General features: G+C 38.4%; 1 protein-coding gene across 1 annotated transcript in view; it reads right to left on the bottom strand.

Moving 5' to 3' along the window:
* nbeab (neurobeachin b) overlaps positions 1-13,004 on the bottom strand; it is a 399,314-nt gene that overhangs the window by 21,612 nt on the left and 364,698 nt on the right. Inside the window, exons 50-52 of the mRNA XM_030151793.1 lie at positions 8,348-8,515; positions 1,759-1,848; positions 608-800 (exon numbers count right to left, since the gene is read on the bottom strand). Of these exons, the coding sequence (XP_030007653.1) occupies positions 608-800; positions 1,759-1,848; positions 8,348-8,515 (451 nt within the window). The remainder of the gene's footprint in view (positions 1-607; positions 801-1,758; positions 1,849-8,347; positions 8,516-13,004) is intronic.

The raw sequence follows: 13,004 nt of genomic DNA, 5'->3' as shown, positions 1-13,004 counted from the left end.
GTCTTTCAATCCCTGCCTAAAAATATTGTAAATTTTGCTTCCCCACCCTTTATATGTGAAGATCTTGTGACACAGAGTTTGATCTATGAAGGTCAAAGGTCAAGGTTTTTTCCATGGATTTCTTTTGTTTTCCGCACGTGGACATACAGTATCTTTAGACACTTGTTTTCCTTAATGCAAATTTGTCAGGAATGGTATGTTGTGATGCATTTTGTTCCTATAGCAGAGGTTTGTACACTCTGCTTTGTAGTTTATTAAAAGTTCTATAATGTGCAAAATCATTCTCAATCATTGGATGCTCCTTTGCGTACGTAATTTGCTATATAAATAAACTATTAAAATGACATAGCCTTTTATAAATGTCACTAAAGTAATTTAAAGTGATTATATTTACAGTATTAGTAAACCCACAGTTGAATGACAATAACTTTATCTGCCATTCTTTTTGGTTTTACTTGCCGATGCATTTTTCATTGTACTCTTAGTTTCATGTTTTTATTTGTATTTCAGTTGATAAGATATTCTTTCCCTGCTAATTAATTCTACTTCTTTATTCCTGTATTTATATTTTGTGCATAAGTTTCAACATATCACACGTGTTCCTCACCGACAGTGTTGTGCCATCGGTTGACGGCGAATAGTCGACTGCAGGTGACAGTGACCACAGCCGGCACCGTCAGATGGGGCAGGGTGTTGGCAGCCACATGTGTTACGGGTGAATTGGACGGAAACTTTAACACCATGATGACATCCTGCTGCATCTGGTCCTTGAACATGAGCGGACTCTGTGGAAGGAAACACTATTGAGTAGAAGAGAGAAAAAAAAAAAGAGGAAACGTGAAGGAGGATGAAGGGACGTGATGGAGGGAGAGAAGTGGGAAGGAAGAGGAGGGGAATGAAAAGAAGAAGAAGAAGAACGAAAGGCACGGGAGAGAAAGAATGGAAAGAGGCAATTAGTGTGGAGGTTGGAGGAAAAAACTAGACACAGAGACGGTACAATCCAACGAGGGACAGGTCACACAAGGGTAAGATGTGAAAAAACTGGGATGGGGTCGGCTGTACGTATGAGATGGCACATACATGGTACACATGTAGCAGAAAAGTGCAGTTGCATTCACAGGGTTTCATTCAGATTCAACCACATTACATTTGTAGTAGGAGTAAAACCAACAGAGGATATAGTGATCCTGACAATACTTTGAGTTCTGAGCCAGACTTAGCTCTCGTCTCATCCCTAACTGCAGAGGCTTCTGACAGAAGTAGACAGACATGGATGAAAACATCTACATGTGTTGCCAAAGAAGAAAATAGGACTAAAAGGTCTCAAAGGGACCTTATAACATTTCTTGTAGGGTGAGAGAACAGAAAGAGCCGTGTGGGGATAATGAGGTCTAGGCTGGCTATTACATGGATTAGAGAGGGAAGAGCAGCTTATGGAGGAAGGAAGGAAGGGAGCAACTAGGCCAGTAGGGAGCACTCTTTCCTTTACACCCCACAGCCAGTGAGCTCTAATAGCATCAGATTTACATAGTGGTTAATGCAGTTTGGGAGCTACGTAAGATACAACTTGGAAATATTTATATCTGATCAGATGTAAAATATTGGTGTAAAAGGAATATTGCGTTGTCTGTTTCTTTAACCGACAAGCGGGCGCAAACATACACAGTGTCCAGGCATTCACAGGTCCATACAAACTGTCTCACACACCACCAACACCAGAGCCGCAACGATTTTTCCCAGCATGCTCGCTGCTCTCACCAGGTGCATGGCGGAGCTGCGTGGAGGATGTGGCTCAATAAGCAACTGAGATGGCGTCTGTCCAAAGCTCTGGATCTGCGCCTCTGTGGCCTGCGGGAGAGAGAGAGAGAGAGAAAGAGAGAGAGAGTGAGAGAGGGGAGAAGGAGAGAGAGGAGCGGCTGTCACAATCAATATGCATCAAAGTGATGGGTCAATGCGTTACTTGACAATGCAAGCAAATCCTAACTCAGCCGTGCCTCTGAGGAAGGGGGGGGGGTAAAGGGAAAAGGGTGCACTCCCAATCTGCCTGGGTGCTCCACCCTCCCCCCTCAGCCTGCAGAGTCATCCAAGTGTTAGTATGGAAGAGACAAGCCTTTTCCTATTAACATGCTTCAGTTAACCATTCCCATTTCCAGGCGCAGGGGCCCCCACTGCACAAACGTTAACCTGGAGTGACATCCAGCTAGGACTGCAGCAGACCGGCCTGCTCTTAGATGTTATTGTGCTTTAGACAAAGGGGAAAAGCATGCGCATGAACACACATACTTATGAAACACAGAATAAAAAACACACAACAATGTAGGTGAGGCTACCTTGATGATGGATGATTTATGGGATGTAACCTTTGAGTTTGCATCCTCATGAGTGAGAAGGAAAAAACTAAAAAAAAAAAAAAAAGACTCAAAAATGCACCGAGAGTTGAAGTAAAGGAATGAAAACAAAAGAGCGCAATACCAGAGGAATTAAGCTTTTGCTATTTTTAGAAAGGGCTTGCATTTACTCACAGACAAACTATCTTATTTGCCTCCAGTGAGAGGGAAAAAAACAAGCAGTAAGAGCTGCTGAGCTTGAATGAAAGTAGGCCACTCCATGGTGGGAGTGATTGATGTGACTGGAGCCACTTCCACCATCAGAGGGGAGCTTGTAGACGTCCGTCAATGCCACTGTGCACAATGGAACATACATCGCTCAGCCTTTCGCCTGCCCTTCTGACTGCCTGGGTGACTAGCCCTCATTTTCCTCCGCCTGTACACACCGCTCACTATCAAAAGAACCCATTGGGGTAGCACATGCCACAGTGGTGGATGTGGCACAGGAAGTTTGGAGGTGATAGTGAATTAGGACAGGCCACCTGCAAGCCAAACAGTCACCCGCAACACCCTCTGGTCACTTCCTATCTTGCACATCACCAAAAAAGGCACTGGCCACACAGTTGAATGCTGTCGTTACAGCAGTGAAAGTTTCGTGTGAGTTGGTTGAGCACATTTGGCAACCATTAAGTGTTAGTCAGTGTTTCTTTCCAATGCAGTCTGTCAAGTAATAAGCAACTGACATTATGGCTATTTAAGGTTAGGTTTGGGGTGAGGGTCACAATGTCTGTTCAAATAAAGAAATCTGATCCACAGATCAGAAGGACTGAGTGGGCCATGTGGAAAACATCACTATATTTCTTGTGATGATTCTATTACTGGGAAAACTGGGCTGCGACATGTCCCATTTAGGCAGTCTTGGACAACCTTGACACCAAACAATTATTTCCAGGGTGCAAAGGGGAGGATTTGTGTGTATATGTTGATGTTTTTTTTGTGTGTGTGTGTCAGGAGAATAGAGTTTTTGAAGGTTAACTCAAAAACATGTTCTTGTGCTAGATGATCAAAACATGTCAATATCTCTCAGGTGATTCGACACTAATCCTCTCTGAGGTATGTCAAAAACTTACCTCTATCTCAAGATGAGATGGAGAGCACTTAACAAGCAGTTCATTAGTTTAAGTCACTTCAGGCTCTGCTTTTTGGCTGATAAGTGACACTTATTGCCAAAGCCATCTGGATGATCTTGCCTCGTAGCTACAACCGTCTTGCTTGGGTGAGCAGCAAACATCCATCATAACACACTGTGTCTGCCTGTCGGTCTGTCTGACTTTGTTCACATCCGCTTTTGGTGTGAGCAAAAAAGGCTTCAGAGGTGAGTGTCTGCAGCTCTGTGTTACCTGGTTCCCAAACTGGTGACAGAGTCTGGGCGGAGGATGATCCCCCAGCAGCGTCCTCCAGTGCACTCAAGCAATGCAGCAACACAACAGCTCTGTCAGACGGAATGCAGACACGGCCTCGCGTTGACCCGCTAAGCAGCGTGGGATCGTGCTGCGTCATGACACCTGAAGATTACGGTGGCGACTACAAATATGAAGCAGCGCTGCCTTTCATCTTTTTACAGACATTTTCTTGAGCCTCTTTTTTTTTCTCTCTGTTCTTTTTGTTTTGATGGTTGGGAAGCGTCTTTGAGTGTCCAAAAAAGCACTATATAAGTGTGATGTATTATTATTATCATTATCATTATTATTATTATTATATATAATAGATTAAAGCCAGTCGGTTTAGTTAAGTCCATAAAACTTTTTTTTTTTTTGTAAATGTCTGACTTTTATTTTGACAGATATGGAGTAGACTCACTATTGACGACAGCCTCAGTTTACATTATCGTTTACAAGCAAAGTACAACACAAATATGACCCTGAGCATGTTATATTTACACATGTAACATGCTATATGATACATGGAAACAGAGATATCAAAACAAAAATGCTATTTAGAACCAAAACATACACTGTTGTCACTTTCACTGTGTGCAAATATATTGCCCAGTTGTGATAAATAATGTATCTGAATGCAGAAATGACAATAGGAGTTTGTTTTGTTTAGATTATGTGTCTTTATGACCTATATTTCTAAAATGTGTTTTGTTTATTATTTTAAATTATACATTTGCATAAACATGTACTTAGACATAAGGAACCACACAGACACAATAATAATAATAATAATAATAATAATAATAATAATAATAATAATAGTAATAATAAGAATAAGAATAAGAATAAGAATAAGAATAAGAATAAGAATAAAATAACAAACAAATTATACTACAAACCTATTAAACCCCCCAAAAAGAGAAAAAACAACAACAACAATATCAAAAATATTATCAACTCCTCTTTACAATGTTCAGGGCTGATTAAGAGTAAATATAATGTATACTAACACCAAAAACAGATATAGTAGATTAAAGCCGGTCCGTTTAGTTAAGTCCGTGAAAGAGAAGTATAAACAGATTGCATGAGAATACCCTAGAATCCATTTATGCTATTATTTTTCCATTTATCTGATGCTATCTTTATTGCGTTATGGTTTATTTTCTCATGTGACCGCACTGCTACCCAGCCTTTACACGCCAAAGAAAAATTTCTTCAAGATAAGCTTATGGGGAGTGATTTAAATTCTTAAGTACCAACAAAGAATTACCTTAAGGGTGTTTTCTTAACTGACAGTTGGAGTTGATAAGCACACTACTGTATGTACCGTTGGGGAGTCCATACTCACATGCAATGATGTTACATAATCAAATTACAAAATAAATCTAATTGAGGAAAAATATATGTAGTTATATTTCAATTACCAAACAAAATAATGGTGATTACAAAGGGGTTCAGTCATCTTTTTTTTTTTTCCTCTGCGCTGAATGATTGAACCAAGAAAAAACGTATGCCACATGCATGTATAGTACATGCAACAACAATGACAAAAACAACACTAACTTCCATTTTGCAATGATAACTTTTGTCAGGACACCATAATTAGCTAATCGAATTAATTCAATAGACTGCCCCGCCTGAAAAAGTGTTTAAATCTGAATATATAATTTTCACTCCAATCCAATCCAGTTTATTTAAATAGCACATTAAAAAAACACAAGGTTGCCAAAGTGCTGTACAGTACAAAAAGACATAAAAAGTAAAAAGACCAAGACCACACAACTCTCACGCTGGGTTAAACGCCAAGGAATAAAAGTGACCTTTAAGCCAAGATTTAAAAGTTTCCAGAGAAGGAGCCATTTTGACATGGGTGGGTAACTCATTCCACAGTTTAGGTGCCAGCGCTGAGAAAGCTCGTTCACCTCTAGTTTCATGGCTTGTTTTCAGGAAAAAGCTTTTATATTTAAAGGTTTATTTGGTGATCGTGGGCGAAACAGAATTTTTGTTCAATATTGCGTTGTGCATTTTTTTACAACATTGTGGATTTGACAAATACAATCAAAGAAGAAAACGAAAGAATTAAAAAATCTCAGTAGAGCTTAATTCATTCTGTTGCTTTGTAGCTTTAACCCTATAACGCCAAACGTATCATATTTGATACATGAGTTTTGAAGCCCTCTACTTGATCAGTGTGACATTTTTTTTTCTTGAAAAACCCGATATATACAATTAGATACATGTAATACACAGATAATCCACAAGGGGGGAGGAATTCGTTCACCAGGCCTTTCCAGTGAAATTACAAGATTGTCAGGAGGCAGAACTTTACCAATTTTGAAAAGGAATTACCAATTTGTTACACATGTTTGTGTTGTATTATGTTTTTGTTTGTTCAAAAATAATATTTGAGCATTGAGACCTGATGTATCAAATATGATACAAAATTGAAATTCATACATGGAAACTGATATTTGGAAAAAAAAAAAATGTCGTTCAGAAGGACCAGTAGAGGCTCCAGTTTCCAGCAAAATTCGTGTTAGCAAAGTTTTAAGGAGTTAAATTTTTTTGCCAAATTGAAAACAAGTCATCAAAAAGGAATTCAATATATCATGTTATATTACTTTTGATGAAGCTCTTGATGATGATTTTTTTAACACTAATCATCTCAAAGGGAAACTTCACAGCTCTGACTTTACACAGGATCAGAAAACTCAAGAGGTGACTCTAATGCAGCTACTGATGCATCTGATGGTATGTGATACATACAAAGGGAGTGTCTGACCACGAGAGTCTAGCATTTGAGAAAACCAAGGTAAAATCTAAAGTACGTAAGATTCTTCAAACGCCTGCAGCCCTCACACAGAGAATACTTTGTTGTCTTTATCAATTCAATAAACAGTCAGAAAGGCCAGGAGACGCAGTGGAAGCTGAAGAAAAATAGAGTCCTACTGATGAATAATTTGTCTGTTTATTGCTGAGTGACACTGCAGGGTCTGAATCAAGGGGTTGCTGTCATGTTTTTTCACAAGGGAAGGCTGTCAGGAGAAGCATCACACTGTTACGGCAGCGTGCCCAGTAGAGCTGTCACCGTGCCCTCAACCGGCGGCCCAGCGGCATGTCAGAGAGTGTCATCATTCCCATCTGACACGGGAACGGAAATTATCTCTCATGACCTCTAATTTCTTGACATTTCAAATGCTTTAATTGTTGTGACTCATGGCGTATCTACAGCTTCACCTGTCAGGCCTAGAATGAATCAATACCTGTGAGTCATTTCAGCAAGTCCCATCAAGAATCCTTCAACTGAATGGAAAATCGGGAATTCCTTTATTATTTTCTGTATTCTACAAGGGTGTGCCGAAAATACTAATTTTATTTTTTATTAGATTTACCTTGGTTTGGTTTGACATGCAATGAAATCAAGTAATTACTTTGTATAATAGACTTGTTCACAAAGCCTTTTGTGGAAACTGCTTGGTTTTGGCACAAGGTTACACACACAGAGAAGAAGAAGAAGAATCCATCTGGAATGAGAAACATGACTGAAGGTATGATGGCTTGTCTTAATTAGTGCTCATCATATCCGCATTACATCAGTTGCAATTAGCTGAGCCAATTTCTCTCTCCAGCACAAATACATTCACATGTCACAGTAGTGACTACATCAACTGGGCACAATTAGATAGTCTGAGTAGAAGATTTCCTAATGTGAGGCTAACTAACAGCACTGTCACCTCTCGTGGTAACAGTAGGCAGCTGGAAGACAGCTAAGCAACCTCAACCTGATGCAAAATTAACAAAAAAAAAAAAAAAAATGCATTGTCTAAAATCTCAGAATGATGAAAACCGAGCCTTTCACAATATGCTTTGGTAATTAGATCAGCCAAATCTTCTGCAGGTGATTTGCATAGTGGTCACTTGATAAATAAAGGCGCCCCTGGAAGTGACAGTATATAAATGACTTGTTTTGCAGACAGCAGATGGTGGATATCACAGGGAGAGACAAGCTCACACTGGAAAGTACCACAATGCATGCCAGCTGCTGCAGTCTCTGGTCCCCTTTCCCCTCTGCTCAATTAAGCTATTCACAAGTAGTACAGTCGAGCTAATAGATATTCAATTAATTAGTTAAAGAACAAGAGGATTCACTCCCTCATCTATACAACGAGTGACCTCTGCAGATTGATCAAATGGATCAGTCCGAGTCATTGATCTGATTTAAGGACGAGGCAAGCAATTTATTTCTCAAACAGCACTGAATCCTGATGTTAAATAGATCGACGAATAACAGATATTAAAAGACAAAAATGAGCTCAGGTTATCACAAAATGATCATAACGTAAAAAAAAACAAAAAAAAAAAAACAACGCTTCGAGTCAGCAGCTCTGCCCACGTTCTCTCACGGTAACATTTGCATGACACAATAAATGATTGACAGATGCGTGATATGAATGTTCCCGGAGCTCCAGCACATGCCGGGACAAATACAGACAGGAAGTTGGGCCTATGATGAACGCAAGGGCAGGATGGGGGTGAAGTGGGGGGGCTTTGAGTTCGTGGTGACTTCTGAGTACGCCTTACCTCTCGGAGCGAGGGGTCAGTAATACTGTCCAGGTTGACGGAGCTCTCGTAAGTCAGGTAGTGAAAGACGTTGAGGGCACGCACCGCCTCCGGGCCTCGCTGCTTGTAGCCGAAAATAAGGTCAATCCACTGATGCAGCTGACATGACACAAACTCGCTTTCCAGGGCCTGTCAGAGGAGTACAGGGCAATTAGAGGTGAGAGGCATACCAGCAGTGCACAGCCCACGGACCAAAACACAACACCAAATTGTACTTCCACCCAACAATGAGCACAGCAAAACATGGCTTACTTCAGTCCACAGTAGCTGACATACCAGGAGCAACACACAAAAAAAAAATCACAAGGGCTTTAATCATTTGTATACAGTTAAACGGAAACAAGTAATTCACCTGTTTTTGTGCATCAACAGGAAGAAAAACAGACGCATAAGCTCTTTTTAAACTGCAATAAGCTAACTCATATCACATTTCTCTGCCCACTTAAATTGCAGACAACTATCTTAGCATGGAGACAAAGAAATCAGTTCAATACTAACAGGGATCCAATTTACTGTAAAACCATCTGCAGCGGCAACATTGATAAATTACCTGCGAGAGTGAAAAAGGAGACTAGATTTCTTGGGGGAGCGTTCGTGAGAGATTGGGGATAAGATATAGGGCTGATAATTATTATAAATATACCTATAGAAGGCGTGCAGTAGGGGGGTTGATGTGTTGTTGCACAATATACGGCAACGCAATATAATTCCCATGCATACCGGTGTTAGGCTTCGCTAGAGGAATTTATACTCCTCCCCATGCGTCAGGAATAACAGCCATTACCAACAAAGCCTGCTCGAGCACACAGAAGCAGAGTTTGCCACAGGGCATATCACGACAATTGAAAGTGGCACATGCAAAGATGGGAAGTGGGAGGAAGAGAGGGAGAGGGAGGGAGGAAGGGATGGAAAAAAGGGCGAGTGAGAGAGAGAGAGAGAGATGGGGGGGGAGGCAGGGAGAGAAAGTCAGTGACAGAAATGAAATAATAGAGGAAGCAAGAGTGTGGGCTAGCTAGAGAACAGAACAAAAGAAAGACAAAAAAAAAAAAAAAAATAGAAGAAGAGGACTATGATTTTCTGGGTGTGTGAATATACTGGTCTACGAACGTAACAATGCGAGGCAACTTCACACATGTATCCTTCAACTGTGAGAAAATACCCACTGTAATCCCTTTTTTTTTTGGTATTCAGTCATCCCCTTTTCTTGTTTTGGAAACGCAGACATGCCTGTAACAACTCCAAGACTTTCCTTTCCCCATCTCCTCACCCACCACCCACCCCCGACACCACCACCTCCCACTCTTGCCGGTACACAAGCCTGATAGAGCTCGACCAGGCAGTGTGGGTAGAGCACTAGGAAAGGTCACCACAGTAAGACCAGCCCAGCTCTGTCACTCCAGCTGAAAAGGTCAAGTGTGTTCCCATAGCCTCCTTTTACCTCCAGATCAAAAACAATGTGGCCCCTAACCTCAGGATACATAACATGCATGAAACTCGTCACAGAATCTGTATTAAAAAAAAACATTAATATATAGATGACACATAACCTTTGCACTATAATCTATAATTTCACCCAATTTAATATAAATTTTATTTGTGTTTATACACTTTAGCTCAAATAAAATGCACATTTTGCTTCTCAGAGTATATACAGCTGCGGAAAACATTAAAATTATAATATTAACCCTTTCATGCATAGTGGTCAGTACAGTGGACAGTTATTCTACAGCTGTTCTATTATATATTCATGAGTTTGGTTGTTTTAGTTGCATACACAGTGGATGCTTATGGACCATCTCATACACTGCAATTCATACCGTTACTGTTACTTTGCAGTTCTTGATAAATCTGATTTGGAGTAATATGTTTGAGTGTAAATCAATTGCTAATTTTGATTGATTGAAATCTTTATTTCAAACATGTACAGTAGACAGTGAAATCAAAACAAAAATCAACCAACAAAACATAAGTACTGGTACATAAAACGTTGATAAGTCAACAAAAAATGAATAAATAAAATAATAATAATAATAATAATAATAAGAAGAAGAAGAAGAAGAAGAAGAAGAAGAAGAAGATAAATGAATTGAAGTTATACATACTTGAAAAGGAGTGGGAGGAAGTAAAAACTTATATACTCCTACCTCCAATCTCTCTCTAATTGTTATCAAACTGTAATTTAAAAGTTTTCTTAATCAAAAAGGTTGTCCTTTCTGAATATTATCTCCATGAAGTGAGTAATAACTAGCATTAAAGTATGTTAAAATGTAAGAAAACATCAGATTAGCAGCATGAAAAATGTTTTTATTTCATAGTTTTCACACGGTATATCACTTTCTGATGATGGGTTTTAAATATGTTTCTTTGCTTCAAAAATTAAACGCACAGTGTCCAGCCGAGTGGACATTTTTGTAACTCCATGAAAAATAGATTCATAAAAAAAAATTTCAATCCTGTTTTTTTTTTTTTTTTTTTTCATGTCTAAAGAGGAATAAAAACCCTCAGGAAAAAAATCTTGACTAAGGTTCTCGACTACGGGTTAAAATGAGCTTTTCTACTACACACCGCAGGTACAATCTCAACCAAAAAAGTAAGAACACAAGTATAAAAGTACATAAAGTCAAGGTCTTGGGGAAAAAAAATAGCAGTTTTTAAAAAAGTCTGGAATTTTCATTTGGATACAGAGCAAGCACCCTGATCTATGAGCTAATGCTGATCTGAACAAGTGGTGCCAGGCACAACAAACCCCGCCCCTTGCACGTATTGTAGCTTATTTGGGCATCGATCCAGCTGATGTCATCATGTCTATGTATGTGATGATGTCAGCGTATCAATAGCCTGTATATATGTGTCAAGTTGGAAGTAAATTGAAACAAAATGTATGTTTTTATAGTAATTTGAAATTTCAGCCATTATGCAATCGCAGAAAAAATGATTAGACCATCAAAAGTCATCTAAAACAAAGGTTATGCAATCAAATACTAACTCCTGTGTGTATCATGTCACTAAAACAGACAGAAAATTCACAAATAGAAAACATTAATTGTACTAACACAAGTAGCATAAGCACATAAGCATTTACGTAACCTCTAAAGCAGATGAACTAATGATATATTTAAAATCTCATATCCCAATGGAGGTATTTCCATATCCACATACCAGTATATATCACAATATAAAATAATATACAGAATAATAAAGTATCTTTATTATACTTTATAATGTACAAATTCCCTGTTTTTTTCCAATACTGTTTTTGTTTTTAGAGTTATTGTTTTTGCTATTTTCTTGTAGTATTTCTTGTATGTACAGTTGCGGAAAAAATTATTCGACCATCAAAAGTCATGAAAAACAATGGTTATGCAATCAAGTACTAACTCCTGTGTGTATCATGTGATTAAAACAGACAGAACAGAAAACATGGAATGCCTAAAAGCACTGTTTTTGTCAGTACAATGCCATAGATATTGATGTAAGAACTGAAGTGATTTAGGTTATTATCAAGAAAACATGGAAAATGGATAGATATCAGCTCTGAAATTAAACTTTTATGAGCTATTTTTGTTGTTATTATTATATTTGTCCAAACAAATGTACCTTTAGTTGTACCAGGCATTAAAATGAACAAGAAATTGAAGAAAACAAGGGGTGGTCTTATAATTTTTTCCACACCTGTTTCTCCCTTATGCATTACGTTATCACAGTGCAGTAAGATTACAAAGCATGAGCATGTCTGTAGTGTTAGATCTATGAATATAGGTTTACAACAGTATGAGATCGTCATGGTTACTGTCTCAGAAAACATAATAGATTCATGGCATCACATGACCCTTATTGTAATGAAAACAGAATGGAGATTTTTGGTTGAATTAATTGAAATGTATTAAAACTGGATATGAAACTTAGTAATGAAACTACTTTTACAAGGTAATTAAGTGTAAAAATCTACTTTTTGGAAATAAATTGAATAAATAAAGTCAGTCCTATCAAAATCCCATTTGATGAAAATAAACTAAGATGTGTGTATATGGGAGAAAAGGGTCAATATTAACCCATAAAGCCCCAGTGCTACTTTCGTGGCAGTTCCCATTTAGTTTCTTCCTCTAAACTGAACCTTTCTGAAGATATTTATCACCATTTATCATAATATTATCCTCTGTGTTTTGCCTTGTTTCAGTAAAAATCATGTATTTTCCTGTATTTAATTTACTGTTCATACAGATATTCATAAAAGCTCACATTAAAGTTGGTGGTTATTATATAAAAAAACAGAGAAAACTGAAGAAAAGAGGCACTTTTTCAGCAAAATATACCATATACTCAAATATACTCAACATAAAACAAAGTGTCTGCATCCACTGTCATTGATCCAACTCCATGGACTTTACAGGTGAATCAATGCTGTAGAAGATGATGGTGTTTCCATGGTAACTACGAAGCCTTTGAATGTCAAAATGGGTCATATCTGATGACCATGAATAGATGAAAAACTGCATTTTACGCCATTTCTTTACATGTATGGATAGGATTAGTGGATCAACGGGTATTAAACAGTTTAGATCAGTAGATACTTCTGCTTTCAGGTGGATATTTGGGTCTTTATGGGTTCAAAGTTCCT

This window comes from Sphaeramia orbicularis, chromosome 13 (assembly GCF_902148855.1).
Source record: "Sphaeramia orbicularis chromosome 13, fSphaOr1.1, whole genome shotgun sequence".
Lineage (NCBI taxonomy): Eukaryota > Metazoa > Chordata > Actinopteri > Kurtiformes > Apogonidae > Sphaeramia > Sphaeramia orbicularis.
Note: the sequence above shows the minus strand (reverse complement) of the source record. Positions and strands in the feature narration are given on the sequence as shown.